At 50.5% G+C, this 25,199-nt stretch overlaps 8 protein-coding genes across 8 annotated transcripts; 2 read left to right on the top strand and 6 right to left on the bottom strand.

Moving 5' to 3' along the window:
* Nucleotides 1-335: 335 nt before the first annotated feature.
* Nucleotides 336-3,185, bottom strand: GIQ15_03318 (aspartyl-tRNA synthetase; the record flags this gene model as incomplete). The annotated part of the gene is made up of 1 exon (XM_033550735.1): nucleotides 336-3,185. One exon carries the CDS (start codon nucleotides 3,183-3,185, stop codon nucleotides 336-338), a length of 2,850 nt encoding a protein of 949 aa, XP_033407896.1.
* Nucleotides 3,186-4,169: 984 nt separating this feature from the next.
* Nucleotides 4,170-7,014, top strand: GIQ15_03317 (lipase; the record flags this gene model as incomplete). Its single annotated transcript, XM_033550734.1, has 2 exons — nucleotides 4,170-5,281; nucleotides 5,676-7,014. 2 exons carry the CDS (start codon nucleotides 4,170-4,172, stop codon nucleotides 7,012-7,014), a joined length of 2,451 nt encoding a protein of 816 aa, XP_033407895.1.
* Nucleotides 7,015-7,510: 496 nt separating this feature from the next.
* On the bottom strand, nucleotides 7,511-9,721 carry GIQ15_03316 (uncharacterized protein; the record flags this gene model as incomplete). The annotated part of the gene is made up of 2 exons (XM_033550733.1): nucleotides 7,511-8,985; nucleotides 9,043-9,721. 2 exons carry the CDS (start codon nucleotides 9,719-9,721, stop codon nucleotides 7,511-7,513), a joined length of 2,154 nt encoding a protein of 717 aa, XP_033407894.1.
* A 370-nt stretch (nucleotides 9,722-10,091) lies between these two features.
* Nucleotides 10,092-11,123, top strand: GIQ15_03315 (uncharacterized protein; the record flags this gene model as incomplete). Its single annotated transcript, XM_033550732.1, has 1 exon — nucleotides 10,092-11,123. One exon carries the CDS (start codon nucleotides 10,092-10,094, stop codon nucleotides 11,121-11,123), a length of 1,032 nt encoding a protein of 343 aa, XP_033407893.1.
* Nucleotides 11,124-12,083: 960 nt separating this feature from the next.
* On the bottom strand, nucleotides 12,084-12,950 carry GIQ15_03314 (uncharacterized protein; the record flags this gene model as incomplete). The annotated part of the gene is made up of 1 exon (XM_033550731.1): nucleotides 12,084-12,950. The coding sequence occupies one exon, from the start codon at nucleotides 12,948-12,950 to the stop codon at nucleotides 12,084-12,086; it is 867 nt and encodes a 288-aa protein (XP_033407892.1).
* A 1,225-nt stretch (nucleotides 12,951-14,175) lies between these two features.
* On the bottom strand, nucleotides 14,176-15,810 carry GIQ15_03313 (uncharacterized protein; the record flags this gene model as incomplete). The annotated part of the gene is made up of 1 exon (XM_033550730.1): nucleotides 14,176-15,810. One exon carries the CDS (start codon nucleotides 15,808-15,810, stop codon nucleotides 14,176-14,178), a length of 1,635 nt encoding a protein of 544 aa, XP_033407891.1.
* Nucleotides 15,811-16,637: 827 nt separating this feature from the next.
* GIQ15_03312 (uncharacterized protein) lies at nucleotides 16,638-19,524 on the bottom strand (the record flags this gene model as incomplete). The annotated part of the gene is made up of 5 exons (XM_033550729.1): nucleotides 16,638-17,503; nucleotides 17,716-17,834; nucleotides 18,287-18,329; nucleotides 18,385-19,037; nucleotides 19,100-19,524. The coding sequence occupies 5 exons, from the start codon at nucleotides 19,522-19,524 to the stop codon at nucleotides 16,638-16,640; spliced, it is 2,106 nt and encodes a 701-aa protein (XP_033407890.1).
* A 1,159-nt stretch (nucleotides 19,525-20,683) lies between these two features.
* GIQ15_03311 (uncharacterized protein) lies at nucleotides 20,684-24,793 on the bottom strand (the record flags this gene model as incomplete). Its single annotated transcript, XM_033550728.1, has 5 exons — nucleotides 20,684-21,041; nucleotides 21,152-22,456; nucleotides 22,531-24,214; nucleotides 24,346-24,466; nucleotides 24,548-24,793. The coding sequence occupies 5 exons, from the start codon at nucleotides 24,791-24,793 to the stop codon at nucleotides 20,684-20,686; spliced, it is 3,714 nt and encodes a 1,237-aa protein (XP_033407889.1).
* Nucleotides 24,794-25,199: the final 406 nt, after the last annotated feature.

Raw genomic sequence — 25,199 nt, 5'->3', positions numbered from 1 at the left:
TATGCTACATTAACAATATTCAAAAGGCTAGTGTAAGACCTGATTATTCCGTTAGCCAAGTACTTACTGGCTGTGGAATCCATATAGCCACGATCGAAAATGGCTATTTCACTGGATAAGAAATAGATTATCATTATCTTCCATACACTGTACATAAATTTGAAATTCTTCAAAAAAAGTATTCAAGAAACAACTCATATATATGATTTATCATCAAGCTCGTCCCTTTATATTTCATTTAAGGAAATCCAGGACACATAGAAAAGAAATAACAAAAGGTAATCGACAGGGAAACAGAGAAGAGAGAGTCTATTCATCTTCAGAGAGAAAGTCTATCAGTCTTCAAAGAAGTTCAAGATGGCCCTAATCCCCTTTGTGCCCAAGCCATGACGTGGATAAGCAATATAAACAGGTTCTTCATGGGCACCTAACTTAGCCCTAAACTCAGTCTTTCGAGTCAACTTAAATTGCTTGACGATAGTATCGTATGTGTGCTGCAACATTTTCGCCTTGACGCTGCTTAGGTTGTGACCAGGAATCAAGTGTGGGATTGCGCCGCCTCCGAAAGTGAGAGATTTCACGCCAGAGTTTGCAGCAGACTGGATAGCGTTGCTAATGATATATTCAATCGATCCTGATGGAGAGCCTGGGAAGTCAAGACTGTATTTAACTTGCATGCCGTGTCGAGGAGCGAGCTGGGCGAGTGCGACAAATGAGCAGATTTTTCCCTCACTGTCGGTAGCATAGAAGTATCGACGATGAGCATAGTCGCGCCATGGAGTGATTTCAGAAAGATGAATCTGAGTTCCTTTCCTATTAGCGCGCCAGTCATTAATCCGCGCGTCAATCTTTTCTCGAATATCATCTGGCGGTGCTTCACCAGGGGGGATGGTGTGAATCTTGATGCCTTCATTTTCGGCACGGCGGATTTTACGGGCTATTTCACCATCTGAGGCAGCCCGGTTGCGCTGGGGATCGACTCGTTCTTCGGCAACACAAGAAAGAGTTCGCCATCCAAGATGTTCGCCGAGGATTTCTTCGACATCAAGCGAGCAAAGAATCCAAATTGGTTTGAGATTGGTTTCTTTTTTCAGCCATTGAAGGAACGTTATGACTATGCGGCGGTACTGGGTTGTATCGCATAGTGGATCGCCTGCAATGACAGCATATCCGTGCGATGGAACATAAGAAACCGCGGAGCCTGTGGCATAGTCTCGCCATATCTTGTACCGGTCATCGAACCAGGAAGTGGAGGTTGAATCACCATAATTAGCGACAAGATCTTCGAGTGCCTGCAGTTTTCGGGCAGGGTCGATTACTGCATTGCGTGGTTTGCTTTCATCCTGCCATGGAGGGCTAAGCGTTGATGCCTGAGGATGGCGAAGAGCGATAGGCTGCTCGTGACGAGGGAAGCTCTTTGGATCGCGGTGGAACAGCGATCCTAGTCGAATATTTCCCAGTTTTAAAATCAGCATCAAGAGTCTCTCGAGGCCAATTCCAGCACCAGCATGAGGGGGAGCTCCCCATTTGAAGCCTTCCATGTATTCTTCCATAGTTGAGGGGTCGATGCCAACTTCTTTCATCCGCTTTTCAAGTAGGTCTGGATTATGTATACGTTGACCACCAGAGACAATCTCCTGTCCTCGAACAAATATATCAAATGACAATGTGAATCTATCGTCGTCGGGGTGAGGCATGGCGTAGAATGGCCGGGCAGATGCAGGGAACCGATCCAGAATGTAATAGTCAGTATTATATTTCTCCTTCACCAATTCACCCAGCCTAATCTCATCTCGTGTCCCCAAGTCTTCCATCTCGGAAAGCTTGTTGCCGTGCTCATCCACCCAGCCAGAGTCATTTAGCATCTTGATACCCTCGACAAATGGTATGACGGGGGTTTGGTCGAGCCAGATCAAGTCTTCAGACGGGTAGTGGTGTTTGATAACTTCTATCTCTAATCGGTACTTTTCGTAGATGGTTTTGAATATAGACTTGAGCACGCTATCAAGAACTTCCAAGGCTTCATGGTAATGCTCTTCAATAGCCATCTCAATATCCAATCCAGTATATTCCGTTAGATGCCTATGGGTATTTGAATTCTCCGCCCTGAAGACAGCGCCTATTTCGTAGACTCTCTCAAAGTCCGAGGCAATGGCCATCTGTTTCGCGAGCTGTGGACTCTGGGCCAAGAATGCAGGGCGACTGAAGTAATTCACCCCAAAGACACTGGATCCAGATTCGGTGGCAGATGCCTGAAGCTTGGGGGTATGGATTTCAATAAAGTTCTGGGCATCGAGAGCCGAGCGAAACGTGGTGGAAATCGCAGATTGAATTCTGAAGATTGATTGCGAGGTGTCAGTGCGAAGATCGAGAATTCGATTTGATAATCTCGTTCGATCTGGGATTTTCTGGCGTATACCCTCCAGTCGTTCTTCGTGGGCGCCAGCCAGTTCAGCTTCGTAAACACTAAAAGGCACTGGCTCCTCCCTGCGTACGGACACATGAAGTTCTTCAATCTCGAATTCAAGATGATGAATGGTTGTCCCGATAACAGGTACGTCTGGTCGCTTTAGACGGCCTCTCACTTTCAAGATCGAGCCAACTGGTATGCGCTCAGCCCAATAGATCATGTTCGCCGACCTCAGATTTGGCTCCGTGTGTAGGACACCTTGCAACGTATGGAGTTGCTGTCGAAATACAAGGAAAGCAAACTTTGCACCCATGCGGCGAACAACATGAAGCCGAGCACGGAAGGTAAGTTCCTGACCTTCCATTCCCTCTTCGATTAATTCGAATTTAGCGAGAGGCTGTCGTAGGCGGTCCCTAGATTGCATCATCGGTAAGTCGCCATATCGTGCCTTCATCTCAGCGGTGTCCTCATTATTCTCCGCAGGGCCGTCGTTGACCCTCAAGTTCGACCTCTCAGAGTCGATTGTGCTATCTCTTGTTCCTGAGCTCTCCGCACTCAGTCTAGACCTACTTTGCTCTTTCTGTTGGCGTCGTGCGGCGCGCTTTTGCTCATTCTTGCTAGACGTACCGCTATTGTCGTCACTAAATTCATCACTGGAGTAGACGAATTCCTTCTCCTGAAGGAAGGCAGCTAGGTTCGAGCGGCGGCGGGGTAGCAAATCGGAGTCTGAGGCGGACTGCTTTATTTTGGATATAGCATCCTTGAGCGCCGCCATTATAAATACCAGTGTCGTTAAACTCCTTTTTCGGTGTTCGGGGAGTGGTATATAACAGGAAGTCGCAGCTTTTGATTGCGTCTATGGCGGTTGTAGTGGGACGTCCGGATGGGGCAAGTATGCAAAAAAAGTCGAGGTCTTCCCCTATAACTTTAGACTGATACCTTCAAGTGTAGGAAGCCCGCTTTCTGCAACGTAGAGAATGTAAGATAAAAGAACAAACGTAGCAGGAGACGAAGCAGGAGACGGAGAGGGGAGGGGAGGGGAGGGGAGGGGAGGGGAGTGAGAGGTGGGATGCCCCTATATATAGAGACCACTATCAGAAGCTAGAAAACAGCGTCATCAACGAGCGATCTTCTCCGGCCCCACCAATATGCGTGTAGCTTGTAACTTGCCAGGGCCGCCTAAGAAGCGAGCCTAGGCCGTTATACACGGTTAGGCTTATGGTCTCTTTGCTGGACTGGTCAATATCTGTAGCGCCCGTTCTCGCTACCATAGATATGAAGAGCACGTAGTTATCGTATCTCCTCTTAAGAAACACCTCGTATTGATCAAATAGCCATCTTTCCAGAGAGGCAGCATCTTGCGAGAACAAAATAGCGAGGGTAGCGGCGAAATCCCAGTCCCATCGTACTAACTTTGCTCCTGTTCCGAGGTATTAATCAGGGATTCGGATGCCGGGAATCAATCAAGCTTTGCGAGAGCCACAGACAACGTCATTGCTTGGAGAGACAAACGAGCATCTGGAAGAAGAAAAGAAGAGAAGAGAAGAGAAGAAGAGAAGAGCAGAGAAGACGTCCCTGGAGCGCCACATCGATCGTGGCTGAGGCTGTAACTGCAAGTCCCTGCCCAGGACGGATCATTATCTCCATCGTCAGCTAACGAGGCTGGCGAGATCGAGGCATGAGACATCGCGGAGTATTTAAGTACCCCGTTGTCTCTCTGATGCTCGTCTGATGCTCGCATGATCGATGTCTCAGGTACATGTATGCCCGTAAAAACGGTCGCCAGCCAGCTCAGGCCTATACCAGTCGTCCGCCCGTTCGTGATCTAAGCTCGACGATGAAGGAACCGGCTCCTAACAAGGTCTGGATACGGGTGCAGGTGGTCATCTTGCGATTTCTCATGCGTATAGGCATGGTACTTCACAGGTATCCTCCACCTATACCACCGAGTCCGTCGTTTGTTCGAACGCTCCCACGCCTGGAACCCGAGTCGAAACGAGTGAAGCTCTACTTCTATACACCAAAGACGTACGTCAAGGACAAGTTAGCAGGCAATCGATATCCAGTGGTGGTCAACTTCCACGGCGGAGGATTTTGTATTGGCAAAGCCACGGATGATGCACGCTGGGCTCGCGCGGTGGTTGAAGGCGCAGATACGGTCGTCGTGAGCGTTGGATACCGTCTGGCTCCTGAAGATCCCTTTCCAGCTGCGGTAGATGACGGTGTTCGTGCGCTTCAGTATCTCGAGGATAACGCGGAGGAGTTGGGCCTCGATGTGTCGCGTGTCAGCATATCTGGGTTCTCATCCGGCGGGAATCTCGCATTCACGGTTCCTCTACGCCGCCATCTACTGCTACAAGACACACCACAAATCTCCCCGACACCATCGGTTCTCACCCCATACGAAACCAGGGATGAAAGCTCGATAAATCTACATCTCTCTACACTTTCTCAACATCCACAGGGCAATACCAGCAGGCCAGCTGCATCGCGGTCTCAGTCTGCTCAACACCTCCTTCGACAAACCACTACCACTATGTCTACCAATGGTAATAATGACAGCAATAACAACTCACAACCATCAACACCTACATCATCTCTAAAGATAGTCTCCATCATCTCATGGTACCCCATAGTCGACTACGTTCTCCCTCGTCATGTCCGCCGCGACAGAAGCATCTTCCCTTCCAAAACTCTTCCCAAGTTCATGACCACCATGTTTGACCACAGCTACATGCCCCTTGAAGCGAACCGCCATCTACCCTTTGCCTCGCCCCTGCTAGCACCTCCCTCGCTGCTTGCAGACGCTTTACCAAGAGATATATTCCTATATGTCTGTGAGTGGGATATGTTACTGCATGAAGGACATGAGTTTGTAGAAAAGCTGAAGAACTGTGGAGGAGGAAAATCTGTGCGATCAATGATGATAGAGTCGCAAAAACATGCATGGGATAAGTCCGTGAATCCGCTTAGAGACCAAGAGAGTATTGATATATTTTATCGGACCGCGGCTGGGCAGCTACGAGTTGTTAACGAACGGGTATAAGGACATCCATTTGTATATTAGACGGCATTACCCATCTTTCTTCCATGTACTCTATCTTGCTTCTACCAGTGTATATATACAACACTTCATAACGCCCATCCTGACATGCATCCTGACTAGCGTCCCATTTCTAGGCAACATTATACGAGCTTCCAAACCACATTGTCAACCACCAACGTCAAACAATAGCTATATAAATATGCGTTACCGGAATTTCAGGCCCTGGATTACTATTTTATCGTTATACATACTCATTCTTGCCGCCGAAGATGAATATTACCTCTCTCTCCTCGATCTCGAGACGGCCACGGACAGGGCCATGATGGAAGAGTTTGCGCGTCTTCACAATTCAATCCTCCAAAAGGGTATTGAAAAAATACCCAATGCATCCGATCACATCCAGCGGAATCTAGGACAGCAGGTTCTAGAGAACAAGTACTGGGATTGGTTCGATGTCACTGAACTCCCAACCTACTATTTCCTTACACTGCTAGACTACTACGAGGACCGAAATATCTCATGGCAGCCTTACCCCCTAACACCCTACGTCCTCCAGCCGTCTCCAAGGAACTTTTTCAAATTTGCAGACTGGATAGAAGACGATGAAGATGATTACGACTTTATTATTCTTCTTTATGAGCGTCACTATCTATCCGAATTTATAGAGGATGGCGGCCTATTCTTCAACATGCTCAATGGGACGGCCTATTATTTTGAATTCCCGGGGAGATTTCCTCCGCTAGATGAGTGGCTGCCTTTATCTGATGTGTTGGATGAATGGCTTGCCATGTGGGATATCGGGAAATATTACTGGGACGCTGAAAAGAAGACATGCCTTATTCGGGATTTTGTTGAAGAAGATGTGCTTAATACCGTGGAGGCGTGGGACACCCTGATATACGAAATTGAATCACGACGGCCAGCGAGCCATGTTGATATGTCGCAGGATATGGAATTGGCTCTATTGCCGCCACTTGATATCTCATTATTAGATCGCTACATGATATCGGATTTCGCCAAACAGCTTCTTTCAACAATCCGCCTTCCGAAGAATTTCACCTTCATTGCTCCTGGAACGACATTTCTTACCCCTGACCTGCTCGAGAAGACCTACGGCTCTGAGCCTGTTGACTCCTTTCGCATACAATGGACCAAGAAGGAAAAAGCTGACTGGTTACCTCACCCATTCACTACGTTTCCCACTCTATTATTCCCCACTCAGCCAGTGACCAGTGTAGGCCCCGAGTCCTACTTTGACAGTAGCTTTGGGTTTGGAAAGTTCACTATCCAGCGGTTTGGTGGACTATATGTCTCGTATGAAGCTGAGGGTGTAGAGTTTATCAGTGATTCAGGTGACAACTCCGCCTTTTGGTACAATTCTGCGTGCCCGTGGGAGCCTTATGCGTATACCAAGGTGTTTGAGGTATTGGATAAATGGACTGAGTTGGTCCGTGACGGGACTTGGACAATAGATGATAACGGCGTCAAAGAAGATATTGTATGGTTTGATAGAAATATGCCACTAACCAAACTAGATTGGATGGAACAGGATATATAGTGTGATTTAACAAAGATGGATGTAAATGTAAAATATATGTTTCTTGATTTTTTTTTTGTAACTTTTAAATTAACTACTCTGAAGTTCCGAAAATTTTCGCGGCCATCTATGAATGACTTGTTTCGGCACCCAATGCAAATGAAAGCCCATTTTAATACTCCATCCTAAACCCAGCCCTGAACCAACATGTAAGAAAACAAGTAGAACGAACGAAAACAAAAAACCGAGGCTAGACTGTTCCATTACCTCTCCATAGGGAAACTTTTTTATGTAGTCGAAAGGACGAAATAGATGCGCGACGCTAAATAGAAGAAAACAAAAAGGCAAGGCAAGCAAAGTCGAATGGTCGTAGAATAGCGTTGGCTTGCGTTTGAATTCGAGCAAGTAGTAAGAACTAGGGTATCAAGATTGAAAGGAAATGTTCAAAGGCGCACATGTGTGGGTCTGGTATGTGTATGTGTAGGTGAGTGTGTATGTCGTTTTGTAGATTGTGGGTTTACTCCTCCTCGGTCTCAGTGTATCCATCGAGGTCAGCGTCCTCTTCGTCGTCATCTTCGCTCGCAGTGTCATCATCCTCTTCATCGTCGAGACCACGATCATCCAGACCAGCGATTCTCACGTCTTTATAATCGACGTAATCCCCACGCAACCATCTAGCGCCTCTGGGCATCTTATATGGATCGAACGGGAAATAATCATCAAGTTGGGTGACGAAGTTATCATCAGCGCGGGTTTCACGTTCAATGGTTCCAAACACGGGGTCCATAGCCATGGAAGTAATGCCACGGAAGTTATGGATGCGCATACGCTTGTTCTTCTCGAGTAGAGGGAATAGGTAGAAGAGACTGAAGTATTGGGTGATTTTGGCGAACTCGGCGACAATTCCAGGCGAGCAGATCTTGAGAGGGTTAAGGTTTGAGTAGATGCCGCGGAGGAGCATATCTTTCATCTCCTGGGTGAAAGACACTTCGTCGACGTCTAGGTGGGTTAGCGAGTTGCCGTCAGCTTCGGCCTCGATGGCAGCAATGGTGAGGTCTTTCCAGCGGAAGCAGAAGATGTAGAAGAGGGCCTGGGCAGTGGCATAGAATGGCCCATAACGGCGGAGGTCGGGACCACGGCAGTCCTTGTCGTAAGAATCGAGTAGGTTCAGGAGGTGAGTGCCGAGGAGACTGAAGACATCACGAATCACTTCGCCGGAGACATGAGCGCCACGGGCGACGAAGCTGGCAAGATATGCAGCTGCATACTGGCGAATGATGACCGGCTGAGACTTGCTGAGGATGATCTCGATGCAGGTTGTAGCGAAGCGGTCGATAAAGATGGGAGAAGCCTGGGCGAAATGAAAGAGGATAAATTGGGCGTGGCGGGAGCGGTAGGTCGGGAGGATGATGCTTTGAAAGTGTGCGAGAAGAAAGTCGAGGACTTGCTCCTGGTCCTCGAGGGAGCCAGATGTGAAGGGGTAGTTGTAGTATTCAAAGAGGACGTCGACCATATGATCAACCTTTAGCATGCACGCCTTTACGGCCTTGATGCGCTGGGCGTCCGGGTCGAGGGTTCCATCGTCACTTAATTCCGATTCCTCGTCCGATCCATCCTCATCTTGGTCGAGAATCGAGACGTCTGTGGTATTGAGGGCGTCCATGATATCCTGCTGAGTGTCCTCGTCAAAGTCTTCCATGTTCACCTGGTTTTGAGCGTCAATCTTGACCAGCTTCTCCGTGATGAGGGCGAGGATGTCGGAGCGAAGTTCAGGGAGATATGATACGATCTTTATGAGATTACGCGTGTAGATAAGATGGTTCTTAACAGTATCAGAGTCGTGTGGGAAGGTGGTAGACAAGATTGGAGAGAGAGAGACACTACAGGCGGGGACAACCTGGGCGACGGAGCGGATGGCATAGTGGATTCGATGGTAGATTTCCGAGCTACGAACGGTATCATAATCAGGCAGCTTCCCAGCGCGTAGGTCCACTAGACGGTACTGTCAGCCATTTGTCTTCGAACGAACGCAGGATAGACATGACATACCTTGACACAGACGGCTGACCAGCATCTTCAGCACCGAGTTCAGATATCCACCGCGTGCAGCTGACAGGGTAGCCAGAAACTGGACGAACAGCTTGACATACGACTTGTCTCTGCCAACCCACTCGCTGTTCAAGATGGCGTGTACCAAGCCACTGCAGGAACCATCAAGCGAAGAGACATTACCCAAAAGGCCCATAAGGTGGTTCTTCAGCGAAACAGGAGTAGGCAGGTCGAAAACGGGTGTCCCATCCTCCTCCATAACCTTGGGATCAGCCGAAAACATCTCCTTGATACGATCGTACGCCTCGCTATCACCGATAAGGTGTCTTTGAATTGCACGCCTGACCTCCTCCCTTGCCAGCGCCTTGTTCCTCTCAGCAACAACTTCGTCATTGCGAGCACCACTAGCCTCAGGCTTGCTTCCGGGTGAGTCCATGGCCACGTCGAATTTGACCCGTGCGCGTTTCCTACGCGGGCCAGGGGAACCGCCGGGCGTGGTGGCCGTAGTAGGACTAGCATTTGAGTCCGAGTAGGCAGAGCCCGACGAGATATCGGATGGGATGGAAAGATCGAGCTTCTTGCGTTTCTGGCCAGCTAAAGACGAGAACGGTTTCAGGATCGATTTTGAGGGTTTCGACGTTGACGCCGGGGTCGATGGGAGGTGCGTGACGGAGACCATCTCGTCCGAACTAGCTCCCACAAAAGACAGAATCAAGGAAGGCAGAGTAAACGATAGAGCTGGTCTCTGAGATGTATCATGCTGAGAAGACCACGCCAGAGAGACGAGACCAGCGGTGGCGGGGGAAGTTGTTGGTGGGATGAAGCCGTTGTGGTGTCTGTGTTTCTGCGTTTCTGTGTGTTTGCTTCCAAAAGGCGGTGTTGCTTGGTTCTGCCTGGCAAAATTTCTGCTGTGGAGAACGCCAAGAGGATATGCTGACTCAGCTGTCCTGTGCTCGGTTTCCTCTTTGGGACATCAACTTCACTCGTTGATACAAGTTGATACAGGTTGACATCTTCATGACATCTTGACATAACTTGGTATACCCGAGATGGAGGAAGAGGAGCAAGGTGGACAAGATGGCCGTGATACCAAGCAGGCCTCCCTCATGACGCTTCCAAGTGAACTGATCCTTCTCATCGCCGAGAACCTCCAGATGTACGACGTCAACTCGCTCCTACAGTGCAACAGTCGGCTACACGGTCTACTGAACATACCGCTCTACAGACGAGATGCACAAGACGAGAGCAAGGCCATCGGGACTGCCACGCGCAATTCAGACATCGACCTAACGAGACGCATTCTTGATGCCGGCTTGAACCCCAACAGTGGATGGTCCGAAACATTTCTCCAAGACCATCTCCTATTCAAAGCAGTCAAGCAAAGATGTAATGCTAGAGACGGCACATTTAATGAGACGGAACTAGCCGCCTTCTTCGCGAAGAATTACCTTCTCATCGAATATCTGGTCTCCCAGGGCGCAAACGTCAATAACTTCGATCAACCTCTGTGCTCCCCCTTTCGCTACATCGTGGCTAACGGCGATATAAACCTAGTACGCCTCTTTCTCGAAAATGGCGCTGATGTATCGGCCAAGGACGGCGAAGGTACCGGATTAGCCTATGTCATAATTGACGAAACGCAAATAGACAATCCGAGTAATGCCGCCCTGCTAGAGACTCTTAGGCTATTGTTTGATCATAAACTGGATCCTAATGTGGTTGATTCCTGGGGCCACACGCCGTTACACTACCATATCTATCGCGTGGGGTGTAGTATTGCATGGACTCGGATGTTGAACCGCAGGGACGTCAGCGACGAGATAATAGAGGAAATACTTAAGATACTGCTTGAATATGGAGCCGATATCAACGCCCGAGATGAGCTTGGTGAAACTCCTCTTTCTTTGGCTATGGACTTTGTACAGGATGAGCCGATATGCGCTAAGCTTCTGCTTCTGTATGGGGCCGATACGTCTCTCGTTGCTCTACCGACCGACGCCGCACGGTATAAAGCAGCGCTCGAGGTGCGAGATGAAGTCCGTCAGATTACTGGTCGGGATTTTGTATTTCTCGACACGTAGTCTAGGGGGGATATAAATACACTGGTCAACGTACGCCATGCAACAGTTAAGTCGTACAGAACAAGGCCGAGACATCGTCTTATCTAGCCTGCTTATAAAGGTTACAGCTTCGACGGCGGAAGGCGCCGACTAGATAAGCGTGGATCGTCTCCGCGCACTAACGTATGACACCAAGCGCGGTGGCCCCTTGGCGGGTCTGACATGCGAGATCTCCATCTCAAGCATCTAAACAGTCTCACTGGCCCACTGACAGCATGATAACGATAACACACCAATTGATAGGTGCAGGTATGACATTACCTATCAAGGTAGACCGCTTAAGAGGGCTCGACTGTAGCTGTGTTCGCGGTAGACTGACAAGGAGTGACCGTACTATATGATCGCTAGTTGAAGGATTAGCCGAGAGTGCAAAGAAAAGAAAGGAAGACTAGATGGCGGCTGAAACGGCGAGTGTCTAGATCATGCAGGCATCTGTCTCGACTATTCTTATTCTTCCCAGGCTTGGCCAAATACGTACGGTATACTCCGTAGACAGGTGCAGGCAAGTGTAACTAACTGGCATGGGCTATCATATCTGGCCTAAGCAATAATTGAATAAAAGAGTAGATAGCATTCCACAGAGAAACGTCACACAAGGGAAGGAAGCGAGAGTATGATGTATGACATGTGGTAAACTGCATCAAGCATGCACAACACAAGCCACATCAACGCACGGATAACATGTATAGAGAAGTAAAGTAACATGCATAGAAGAAGTAGATGAAGTTAATAAACGCATCACACATATCAAGTATGGCATCAAGAAGTATAAAGTATGATATCACATGAAATAAGACCCAGAACATGAACAGTAAATCAGAGGAAGAGGAAGGAAAAGAAGGAGAAGAAAAAGAAAAGGAAGAAAAGGGTATCAAATCCACCGCCACGATATCATATCATATCCCACCAGTAAGTGTCACATCAGATCCAGTCTCTGCTAGCGACGTCTGCTCCAAACACAAAGGCGTACACCCCCTGTACCTCTTTAAGATACTCTACCACATCGACCTTGATCAGCCCCTTGTCAGCGAGGATACGCTCATCCTCGTCCCGGAAGAAGTTACCAACAGAGAACTCCTCAGCCACCTCATTGACCTGTTCCAGCTCCTTGCCGAACGGGTGAGCGTGGACGCTGGTGTCCTGCGCATGACCTCGAGACGCAGCAGAGTGAGATGCATGCGTGGCTGAGATGGATGTATTCTTGGGTCCCGAGGAAGTAGACGCGCTCGATCGTTGGCGGGACAGTTCCTGGTGTGATTTCTTGGTATGGCTGAGGGCCCGAGAGGGGATGGAAGGAGTAGTTTCCCTAGGCGAAGAGACGGGGCTGTCTTTCTGGTCAAAGTAGCATGCTAGCGGGTTGGGGTTGGACTGGTCTCGCAGGATGGGCGATGATTCTGCCGACGGTGGCAAGGAGGGAGACGTAAGTGTCGTGCTGGGCGTTCGGAGCGAGTTGCTGGCGTCCGACTCGTCTGCGGATCTGAAGGAGGAAGAGGAAGAAGTAGAGTGTGCGAGGGTCTGGTGCGGGTGTTTGACGGGCGGCCGCGAGACGACTGGTGGGCTCTTTGCTCCGAAGTTGTTGCCGTTGTGCTTCTGTATGTCTGGAGCGGTGTATGCGAGCAGGTTGGTGGTCGAGATGAGTTCTATCGGCGCCGATATCTTGGAGCGCTTGATGGTTCCGGCGGCGAAACGGGGCTGTCCCTCGCGAAAGGGCATCGGAGCCGAGACCTCTGGCCGCTTCTGGCGCTTGGTGAATGCGCGGCCGAGCGAGGAGGTCATTGTGGTCGCCATTCTCGCAGATAGATGTGTAGGTGGTGGTAGTGTGCGGGTGAAGGCGAGTTATATGTGTGCGCCGTTTGTCGTCCTTTGGCTGGCGGAGAGAATGGCGCAACGGGAAGTCGGCGCGACGGAGTAACAGTCGGACAATACGAGTCAATGAGCAAGGAGTGTCAATGTCGAATATCGAGTGAATGAATGTCGTAGTAAGTGAATAGAATAATGAGCGAGAGAGTAGAGAATAGAGAATGGTAAAGATTGTGAGCAGCAGCCAGCGATGCCTTGGGCCTTGCCTTGGTGCCTTACGTGCGTCTAGCGGGTAAGGCGGTCTGACGATCTACGTGACAGAGAGGAGAAGAGCGAGCAGACAGCCAGGACGCTCGTGGGAGAGGGAGAGTAGAAGGGAGAGTATGTGAAGAGTGTAGGTAGAGGTAGAGGAAGAGAGAAGGGAGAGTGTAGAGGGAGAGGAAGGACGAAGGGAGGAGGGCGCTAGAAGGGGAGGGTACAGGCTGACTTTTCCATGATCCGCCCCCTAGCGTCGGGGCTACGGGCTAGCCAGGCACCCCGTCCGCCTCTTCTTGTCCTTCCTGTCACCTTATGCTTAAGGCGCCACGTCTTTTCTTTTGCGTTGTCCTCACCGTCACCGTCACCGTCACCACTACGGAGTACCTCTATTCTCGTTATGGTACTATTATTATCATATTATCATATTCTTATCATATTCTACTGTCATATCCTTCGTACTTGACTATCTGCTGGTGAAACGTCGCGGCGATCAAACGCCCGGCCAGTCACGGGGGCCAACACTAACAGTTACATCCAGCCAGATGACCAGCAGGCCGATACACCATGATACCACCAGAAGGTAGACTTGCACACCGACTATCATGACATGACCAGGCCACTTGACCAGAGAAGTTAAGAGAAGGGTCGAAGTTAAGTAGAAGTGTAGAGTATAAGAGTCGAGGAGAAGAGGTCAGAGCTAACCGCCGAGATGAAACGCCATGGACGACGGTCCGGCTCCATTTATGCGCTATCCTTACATGTTCCTGTTGGTGTTGGTCTCCCCGACATGATACTCTGGCTGACGGAGTAGATGTATATGTGTGAAGGATGAAGGTGAAGTGGTAGATATCTAGGGTATAGTAGGAATATGACATCGAGTATTTAACGACGTCGAGAGTAGATCGACATATCGTATATGCATCCAAGTCCCTTACATGCTGCAGTCAGACGGTGTCTACTCCATCTCGTCGTCATCATCTTCCTCATCATCAGCAACACCAACCATCCCCTGCCCTTCCCCTTCTGCTCCTCCCTCCCTCACCCCCATCTCCTCCGCACTCGCAACCTTCGTAGCAAACGCCCGCCTGACAGCCCCGTTGGTAGAAGTATCCCACACCTTCACCACGCCCTTACTACCCGCCACAGCAAGACGGAAGCCAACCGCCCTATCAGGTCCAAAGGCAGTGGAAAATATCTTCCCTACCTCTTCCACCTTCCTGCTAACGACCATGCTAGGCTTGTTGTCGAGGACATTCCATATCTTGACCGTCTTGTCTGTTGAACCCGTCACGAGAAAGCCGGGTATGAAGGCGTTGACGTCAAAGGATGATACCGAGTCGTCGTGGGCTTGTAGTGTCCATAGTGCGGTGTCGGGAGTTCGCAGGTCATGACAGACTACCAGGCCGCTGTCGGTGGTGATGTAGAGGATGTTGGCATCGTGAGGGTCCCAGCGGACGCACTCGACGTCGCTGGGGACGGTCCAGCGGCCGACTTGCCCTTCTGCAGAGCGCATGTCGCATGCTACCACGCTGCGGTCGTAGGAGCCGCTGAGCAGCACCGTAGACTCTTTGGCGTGCCAGTCGAGAGAACACACCTTGTCTGTGTGGTGGGTGTACGACTTGGCGCAGCGGGTGGTGTTTGCGTCGTTCAGGTCCCATAGTTTGACGGTACAGTCTGCCGACGCGGAGGCGAGGAGGTTTCGATGCTGACGGTTCGCTGCCAGCGCCAGCACGGCATCGACGTGATACTCCTCGTTCTTCTTCAGGCTCTTTTTTGTTTTCTTCTTGCTCTTCTTCTCCCCCTCGACTTCATCGTCTGGTGCCTTGCCTAGTATCGCGCTAGGATACATACAGTCCACCACATCTAGATCCCAAACCTCGATATCCGGCTCCATCGTACCGACAGCTACAAAGTTGCCGTGCGATCGGCCGGATTCTCGCGCATTGTTGCCAACGGGAATATCAAGCCATTCAACACACAGTGGTATAGCAGGTAACATCACATCATGGTGAACGTACAGGTTATCCGCCGCATCCTCGTAGACGTATACCTCCAGATGAGCCACTTCGTCTTCCACCTTGCCTGCCAACAGCAGGTTATCCGACGGTAGGATCTGGAGGTCTTCGCGGTCTTCGTCCGAGTCGTCGCCGGCCCCGTCAGCTCGGTTGGGTAACACCAGGTAAGGGTCCTTTTCATGCGGCTGGTGGTATGCGAGGGACTGCACGTTGCCGAACATGGTGACTTCATCGCCTTCTTCGTCTCGCGGGTCGCTGTCGTAGTGTTCCATGTCATATTCCGCCAGATCGTCATCGTCTTCCGGTTTGCTCTTTTTCTTCTCTTTCTTCTCTACCTCGACCTCGTCGGTGGTCTCCATCACGTCGTCCTCATCTTCATCCTCCTCTTCCTCATCGTTGTCGTCGTCATTGGCATTGGCGTTTCTGGCTGCGTTCAGATCTGTCCGCGCACTCTCAAGCTGCACCTTGGCTAGTTTTGAGATTCGGCTGATTTCTGCTTCATCAATCTCGTACCGTTCGGGGAACTGAGCTGCCACGCCTCGCCGAACCCAGGCCGTGGACGTTATCATCGACATTCTGCTTGTAGCTGGTAATGTGTGGTGGGGTGTTCAATGCCACCCCTCGTAGATATAGCTCTAAGCCAATGCAGTCGCGCACAGTAACTGGACGGGTATATTCCAATATACGTGTCGCTATCCAGTGTCTCAACTGGCTGGCCGGTCAATCGTGTCTTCCGAGTGTAGAAATAAAAGTAGAAATATAGAAGAAATAAAGCTGCTTTTTTCTTATCGGCAGAAATTTTTTGTTTATCGGTGGAGCTTGCCTCGCCGCCTTGTGGCAGAATTTTAACCGCCAAAACTCCGACTTCAACAACAACAGATATAAGATATAACAGAAGATATAACAGGACAATATAAATAGAGGAGATACTATCAGACGCAATGCATTCCCATCTACATACAAAAGATAACATCAGTACGTTTTCCCCTGTCTACGTGTATCATCGCTAACCAGCTAGACTGCGAGGAGATAATGACGATGCTCGACGAATGCCACGCGAAAGGCTTCATGCACAAAGTCTTCGGAAACTGCAACGACATCAAACGAGACGTCAATCGATGCCTTTACGCCGAGAGACTGAAGCGCGCGTCTCGAAACAGGGACAAGGCGAGAGAGAACAGGGCCAGGATCGAGAAGGTCTGGAGCGAGGACGCAGCATCCGCACAGACGAACACGGCCAGTTGAGCGGACAGTCAGTCGGCCGCTCGATGTTAAGATAGCGATAGCTTTGGTGTTTGGAGTTTGAATCGTTGTTTATTGGGTATTCTCTACTTCATGTACGATGTCGGTGTGTCGATAGGTGGAAAGACTGGACGAGAGTTGTATATCACAAGCTATGGATCTATGTTTCTGCCTCCACGATAGGGGTATCTGCGTCATTCTCCTCCCCGCCAGCCTTCTTTTTATGTCTTCGTTTCCTCTTCGATTTCGTATGCTCGCCTGTCTCTTCTTTCTTCTCGGCATCAACATCAACATCGCCGTCGCCGTCTCCCGTTTTTATCCTCTTCTCCGGCTTCCCGGCCGGTCGACTTTCTTTCTTCTTGGGCTTCTTCGCACTCAATGGGTTCACTCCCCTGACCTTCTTCCTCTTAACTTCCACCCACTCGCCCTCCCCATCACCACCCTCGTCAGCACCCGTATCTCCCTCCCCATTTACACCCCTCTTCCTCTTCCCCGTAACCGTAGCTGCCTCTACAAACCCACTACGAAGTTTCCCCCTCTCGAATCCTTCCCGTATACCACTAGACGGCTCACTCATAGGCTCCAGAATCATCACAGATCGCTTGACATATATAATCGGCACGCCAGGTATCTGTCTCGCGTCCCGTCGCAGGTTATATCTCTGCCCCTGAGGCTGTGCGTGTTGCTGCGGTACCTCCTGCGCCTGCATCCAATGCGGCCGTTTGCGCTTCTGCTCCTGCTGCGTAGGCGCCACCGGCTCAGGATCCGCCGTAGCCAATATGTAATGCTCTTTATTCTTCTTCTTTGCGTCCGCGCTAGGTGATAGTAACGAAAGCAGACATTCCGCTTCGTCAATGGGCGTGCTCTCTGCGTTGTGCGAGCAGTATCGTAGCGGTAATATGGTGGGCGGGGGAAGCTGTGGAGGTCGGAATTGGCGTTGAGGATGGTGGGAATGGGTTGTTTCTTGTTTTGCGGTTTGTGAGGCCATGACGGCCATCATGGCTGCTAGAGAGCATTTTGTGACGACTAGACGGCTTGTTAGCTGGGTTCATTCGTGGTCTTCTGCTCGTAGGGTGCTCGTACAGGGCTTTACTTTGCCTTGTACCGTACGTTCTAGCGCAGGCACAAGGTCCATCTTGAAATTATACACTGATTGTAGGAAATGCGAGTCCACTGCAGCGTCGATTCTAGTTAGCTTGTCTCGTCTTCATTATATCTGGTTTGCTCGGAATCCATACCCAGGACCTGATATGGCTCGCGGAACCCGAACGTGAGCTCATACTGGTGCATGAGCTTCCGGTACTTCTTTGATCGCTTCGCCCTCATATCTGCGGTATTCTTCTCTTCTCTCCTGCTACTAAAGACGTAAAGTAGAGGCTGATCTCTGAGTATGTCGAGATTAATTTTTTCCCTTTGAGAAAATGTAAACTAATGCCAAGATTTCGACGGCGTGTGGATACGAATTTCGTGGAAATCGCAAAAGAGCAAAACATTTTGACCACGTCGACGAGAAGACTCGATGAGATTGACAGTTATATATTGAGAAATATTACTATGTGCGGAGTGTACGGCGCATCTGGCTCTACCTTGCGCTCTAACGATTATTATATATATGCTTCCCCGTCCGATAAACGCCAGAAACCAAGCCCAAGACCCGAAAATACTCTCCCTGTCCGCTGTAAAAATGCAACCGTCCAAACGCTCAATTCCCATTCGCGTCCCTGAAATGCATGCTAATTCGAAAGAAAAAGAATAATTGGGTGAACGCCCCGCCTTGATGTATGATTATGGCGCGCTGTTCAGCCTGACCGGACAACACGACCGGCAACGACGCTGATATCGTCCATTTTGCCTAGAGAGGAGGGTCAGATAGGTTGTAACAAAGGCATCAAGGATGAAATACTAACCTCCATTGACCGATAACCCTTCATCCTGCGCCTTCTCCATATACGGAGTCTGCGCAGCCGGATCCATGGCAACCGCCCTGGCAGTAGTCAACAGCTGCTCAGCGACGTATACCATCCTCCCTCCGCGACCTTCGAGATACTCGGCCGTCGCCCGTTTCTGCTTGCATATCTCCCACTTCTCCAGGCTCTTGAGGACGACTTCAAGCACGTCCTGCTCCCACAGGTTATCCGTGACCCCATCGGACATGACTAGCACGATGTCATTTTCCTCGATCTCGAGTACCGACAACGCAGCGTTTTCCCGAGGTCTGTCGACACTATTCGTGCCTAGTTGCATGGGACAGTCGAACCAGTGCCACTGGCCCTCGGTTCTGAACACAACGCGTCTCTCTCTTGGGCGGATAACCAGCGTCTGGCAGTCGCCTAGATTTGTAACGTGCAGGAACGGGGTGGGCGTTTCTCCTATGATCTTGTAACTCAGGAGCGCAGTTGCAGTGGTGGTAGTCCCCAGAAACTCGTTGGGCGATGAGGTTGCCTCGACGGTCTCTTCGTATGCGCGTTGAAGGCACTCGATCAGATCAGGTTTAGGAGACCCAGTGAGACGATTCTCAACCTCCAAGGCCCAGTAGTGGAGTATCAACCTGGACCACAAGCTAAGACGATGACAGATGTTAGTGTTGGCGTTCACTAGATGTTTTATAGCGGTTTTACATACGCAGCATGGCCCTGAGGCTTCGACGCCCAAGCTCCGACACCGTCATTAACGCCCAGGAAGTTCGGAGCACAGAGGATGGCATCGTCTCCGTTTGTGAGTCCACGAAGAGGCTCTCCGTTTACCGACGGCCTCCTATCGCGACCACGATCATGCGTCGTCAACGCATCCGAAAACGACGTTGACGGCGGCGATAGAAATGGCGGTGGGAAGGGCCGCGACGGCCGCTTGGGGATTATGGAGTAGCCGGTGTCGAAATAAAAGGGAGGCCACTTCGATCGCACCGGCTGCACATTTTTCTCAGCGGCTGGCGTCGCGATGCCGGATATAGGGGTAACGGCCGGCGACCACTGGATGAATTTTCGAAGCGTTGGGAGTTTCCAGTTCGATGATATCAGACGAGTGAAGGCAGGGGTAGTAAAGACCATTCCAGCATGAGTTTTATCGCACCTCGAGCGCCGCTCACTGTTTGGTTTTATAGCGGGTGTCTAATCCGCCCCTCGAGAAGTTGTAGAAGGCAGAGAAGAGGCCAGCGGTATTAATATGGTCATCCTCTATTTTGAATCGGACAACTTCCAGCTTTGCCAGTGCGCCTTTTTCTCTCAACACAGCCAGAACAGCGCAGGGTACAGGGATGAGCACGCGCACCTAGATCCTCACTGTTAATTCTCCGTCAAGGGCTCGTATTTTTCTTTTTTTACTGCGATTGTTGAGCCCCGGATAATTATATATTCCGCCAGCTAATATCGTTGTGCAGGTTCCGTTTTGCTACTCCGACGTGCGTCCAAGATCCAGCATATCGCGCTTCATCCAGGCAGGAAGCGAATGAGAAATAGGAGGACACCGCGCAAGTTCCATTCCCGCTGCCCGGGGCAGTGGGGCGTCCTGGTCGAAATTTGCATTCAGAGTGTGATCTCTGGCCTAAAAGTGGCGACGATGCAGTTGTATTCTCGCGGACGTTGGCCGAAGCAGAGTACCACCTTTCGGAAGCCATAGCGAGCCTGCCTAGTGTGATGAATCGCTTCTTGCAACGGCTACGACTACGGCTACGGCTATTTAGTCCACGGCTTTTTTCGCTAATCATCCGCCTTCAGCTTGTTGTCTCCGCGCTGTCCGGTCGTCACCATTATTTGGCTGGAGCGCCGGGGCTCTCCGGCATATATATTCTCAGCTGCATTAACAACCGGGGTAGTCAGCGCCTGATGACTGCTTTGCGCAAAGATGGCCATGTATCTGGTTTTCAAATCCTTCGAGGGAAAAAAAATAGATAGGCCGCCCCTAGGATTGAAAAGTTGTACATCTACCGGGTAAGCTTACCCTGTAATACCAAAATATCGTGAAGTAGTTTATTTCATTCCTGATAGAACGTATAAATTCAACCACCAGCCTGTCAAGGGGCCGGTTATATGACAAGATACCCGGTATGCTCCTTTCCCTACGGATTGTTCGGGTTCTTCTTGCACTGTGTAAAGTACAAGATGAGAAAGGGAGATTTTAAGACAATTTATATACAGTCAGGCCGTCTCTATATTATCCGTGCAAACATATACCCTCCTTACCCTATCGACATATCTATTCGGGATAGAATCAAGCTATACTATCTAGATTCTGCGCCTGAACCAGGTCATAATACATCTGCCTCCTGGCCATCAGCTGGTCATGCGTCCCCTTCTCGACCAGCCTGCCCTGGTCCATGACGCAGATCAGGTCCGCTCGTTTGATCGTGCTCAACCTGTGGGCTACCGAGATGGTGGTGCGACCCTTGGATGCGCGATCCAAGGCATCCTGCACTAACCTCTCGGACTGCGAATCCAGTGACGATGTCGCTTCGTCCAACAGCAGGATTTTGGGGTTGCGGAGAAGTGCTCGCGCGATGGCTACTCGTTGCTTCTGGCCTCCGCTCAACATATTACCCCGGGAACCAACGACCGTAGAGAAACCTTCTCTGTAGAGCGAAAGGAATTTCTGTCAGGACAGAAAGACGAACGGTAGGCAGATGGGGGAAAAGGGCTTGATGGGCAGAGAAAGAGTTGAGAAAATAAGAATATCACTCACGGTAGAGACATGATGAAATCATAAATGTTTGCGTCCTGGCAGACCTTTACAATAGCTTCTTCGGCCATGTTTTCTGGGGATCCCAATACGATATTTTCACGTATAGTGCCGGAATACACGATGGGCTCCTGCCCGACCATGGAGACATGTCCTCGGTACTGAGCAATGTTCAATCCCGTAATATCCTCCCCGTCGACCTGGATGCGGCCTGTTTCTGGATCGAAGAAGCGCTCGAGGAGGGCCAGCACAGTTGACTTCCCGCACCCACTCGGTCCGACCAGGGCGACGAACTGGCCCGGTTTAATCGAGAGGGAAAAATCGGTCAGGACGACTCGCTCAGGCCGTCGCGGGTAACGGAAGCTTACGTCTCGGATCTCAATGCCGCCGCGCAACTTCTCTGCGGGTAGCAACCTTCCCGCGGGGCTGTAGCTGTCGATAGGGGGCACCCGGTCAAAGAGGTTACGGAGGTGTCTCCCGGCCTGTAGCGCCTTGCTCATGTCAGGGGCAAAAGAAAACACGGCACCGGCCGTTTGGGCACCAGTGATGAGCGCCGAGAAGCAGATGAAGAACTGTGTCATTGTGTACTCGCCGCTAGCCAGGAGTTTGCTACCGTACCAAAAGACCAAGGCGCCAGAAGGCATGACCAGGGACTGAGAGAGAGCAAAAAGCACCGAGGCCTGTAAGATGGAGCGGAGTGACGCAGATGCATCGCGTTCTAATATAGTGCGGTAATGGCCTAGGACGTGGTCCTCAAGCCCCAGACTTGCCACGGTCCGAATCGCTGTCACTGCCTCGCTGGCATAGGCCGCAGATGCAGCCTGCGTCTGCCGGACTTTGCGGTCGAAGAGGCTCAGAACAATAAGTCGCACGTAGCCGCTGCCCATGGTAATAGGGATCAGAGCGGTGCATACAAGACCTAGTTTCCAGCCCACCGCGATGGAAAGTACAATTCCCCCGATGATGGTAACGGTGAAGGTAATCATGGAGCCCAGCACTGCACCATCCATCCCGCCCAAGTGGACGGTGTCCTGAGAGAGCATCGTCGTCAGGTCGCCCGTCACACGGTCGTCAAAGAAGCCGATATTCTGGCGCAAGATGGAGCGCAACGTCGTGTCTTTTGCGCGGCGGACCAGGCGTTCCGAAGAGTACGCGAAGCATGCCCCCTGGCCGAACCAGGAGAGGATGGCCACAATGCCCAACATGAGGTACATCAAGGCCCAGAAGCTCGTTCCGGAACGAAGTTCATCGTACCGCGATGGCGGCAGCGATGCCGCCTCTATAAGTTTAGCGAAAAAAGTTCCCTGACTAGATTTATGGGCTTCTTCGTTAGTGGGAAGGAAGATAGAAAAGGAGAGGTGGGAATGTATGAATATACGCACACTGGAGTTCCAAGCCCGGCGAATACACAGCCGATTAGGCCTAGAAGAATCAACATGCGTTCCGGTCGATTCAGCCTATCCATAAGACGGAGAAGGGCCCAGAAGGACAGCCGCTCCTTAGGTTCGTATTGGGCTGAATTCTCGACTAAAGTGGCTGATTGCTCTTTTACATTTGACTTCTCCTTCGCAAACCCCACAGAAGAAGCACTCGCCGTCTCAAAAAGAACAGCTTCTTCTTCATCTTCCGCTTCCTCTTGCGTCAGCTGTTGCGCATTTACCAGGCTAGCATATAGCCCATGCCTTGCCATCAAGTCATGATGGTCTCCCTGCTCCATAATCTCACCCCCTGACAACACCACGATATTATCTGCATTGCGTATCGTTGATAACCGGTGCGCTATGACGATGGTTGTTCTCCCTTTAGCAGCCTCCGTAAGTGCCTTCTGCACCAACTTCTCTGCCCGAGTATCTAGTGCCGAGGTGGCTTCGTCGAGAATCAGCACTGTGGGATCCCGAACCAAGGCTCGTGCAATGGAAATTCGTTGCCGCTGTCCCCCTGATAGCTGCAGCCCCTTTTCGCCAACCATCGTATCGTATCCATTGGGCAGCACCATGATAAAATCATGTGCGTTTGCAGCTTTGGCTGCCTCCACAACGGCATATTTGACATCTTGGGGTGAGAGAGCAGTCCCGGTGGTAGCTTCACGGGGAGCTAGCCCATGGCTAATGTTTTCCAATATAGTGGCGTTGAACAGGATTGGCTCTTGGCCCACGTAGGCCAGTCGACTGCGCAACCATCGTAGGTTCAGATCTTGGATGTTGCGGCCATCGAGAGTGATACGGCCTCCTGTGGATTGGTAAAAGCGTTCGAGCAAGCCCACGATGCTACTTTTTCCGGAACCTGTCGGCCCTACGATGGCCGTCGTTTTTCCAGGGGGTATAGTGAGATTGACATGTTTGAGAACTGCAACATCTTGTCTTGATGGGTAGATTAGACTAACGTCGTCAAATGCAAGCTCCCCCACTACCATTTCGGGCTTTTCACCCTCTGTCGACAAGGGATCCTCCGGGGATGAGCGTTGCATCGAGCGTATTATCATACCAGCACTTGCCGTGCTTGCCATGAAAGACTGCAGATTTGGTGCCACTCTTCCGATCGCAAATCCTCCAATAGTAATGGCCATTGTAGCAGTCACTGTGGCCGCTACGTCCATATAGCCTGCCATTAGATACCTGCCACCTTGCCAGAAGCACAGGGCATACGAAAGAAACGGCAAGCCGTTCATGAAACAAATCATGAAAGCAGTTGACAACCTCGCCCTGATTCCAGGTATTTCCGCCTGCTTCAGGAAGCCAAGATACCTGTCTGCCAAGGCACCCTGGATCCCAAATGCCGTTACATGTCGAATAGACCCGATGCTCTCCTCGGCCAGGTTGGAACCGCTATTGTACAAGTTTAGGCTTAATGTATTGTACTTCACGGCCAGCTTTCCCCCAATTGTTCCCGTGGCCAACATGACAACCACTGTCGATGTCATGATAAGGCCGAGTTTCCAGTACTGGACATATGTAATGATATAAGCGGAGCAGAATGTTGCGATTGCTGTCAAGCCTAATGATATCTTGCTTGTGATACCTTCTTGGATGTGATTCATATCCGAGGTAATGCGTGTTGTGATATCACCTGCACCGAGCGTATCAAAGAACGCTATGTTTTGCCTGAGGATTGTCCGGAAATAGTTATAACGCAGGCGCATTACAACGCGCTCGCCGACATAATAAAACCCAACCGTGGTGAGATAGATGAAGACGAACATCCAATAGCAAGATAAACCCAATAAAGATTGAGCTGTGCCACATCATCAGTGAACTCAGGAATGGATGTGTTGCCGTTGGACTTCTTTGCGAACGAACCAACGGTTAGTCCGTATATGACCTATAACCTTGTTAACAGCTGCCTCACCCACCCTCTGTATTTTCTTTCCATTCTGAATTAAGGACGATCGCGATGACTTACTGTGAGCAGAGGATTCAATGCGCCTGCGATGATGGCGGAGACTACGCTGACGATGATAACGACCTTGTCCCAAGCAGTGGTATACGACCAGAGGTTTTGGATGTCAGGTTCCGCTGGCAGACCATTCAATTGAAGCTCGAGGATTTGTTTCTCAGACTCGCTCAACATCAGGGGTGGCGGTTTCTTCTCCTGGCTCTGTACTTGCTCTTGTCCTTGGACCTCACAAGTAGCAATATTGTCGTTCATCTTGTCAGTTAATCGACGGTTGGCGCGAGATTATTTCGGGCGCGTCCTCACGTCGAGTAGTTGACCAGTGCTCGTTGTTCAATATTGAAGGACTGGAATAATGCTTAACGGGAAACAAAACACCAACGCAACGAGCTCCTATAAACCCGCTGTATACCCCTGTCCCTACTCTAGGGGGAGGCCATCTACCCTAGTTTGCCATGACAAACTCAATGGGCAGGCAATTCCGATGCTCTCAAGAGAATCCATACCCCACGGGCCCAGCGTAGTGGTAACGCATCTGTGGCTGTGGGCATGTATCACCACAGCGGCCAAGTACATCGACGTGCGTGTTTATCAACCCAGTCCATTCTTAAATAAACCGGTATCTGTAGGTGATTTCACGGCAAACCTATTAGCAAGTATC

This window comes from Arthroderma uncinatum, assembly GCF_011692745.1.
Source record: "Arthroderma uncinatum strain CBS 119779 chromosome Unknown scaffold2, whole genome shotgun sequence".
Taxonomy (NCBI): Eukaryota; Fungi; Ascomycota; class Eurotiomycetes; order Onygenales; family Arthrodermataceae; genus Arthroderma; species Arthroderma uncinatum.
This window is presented reverse-complemented; position numbering and strand designations above follow the sequence as displayed.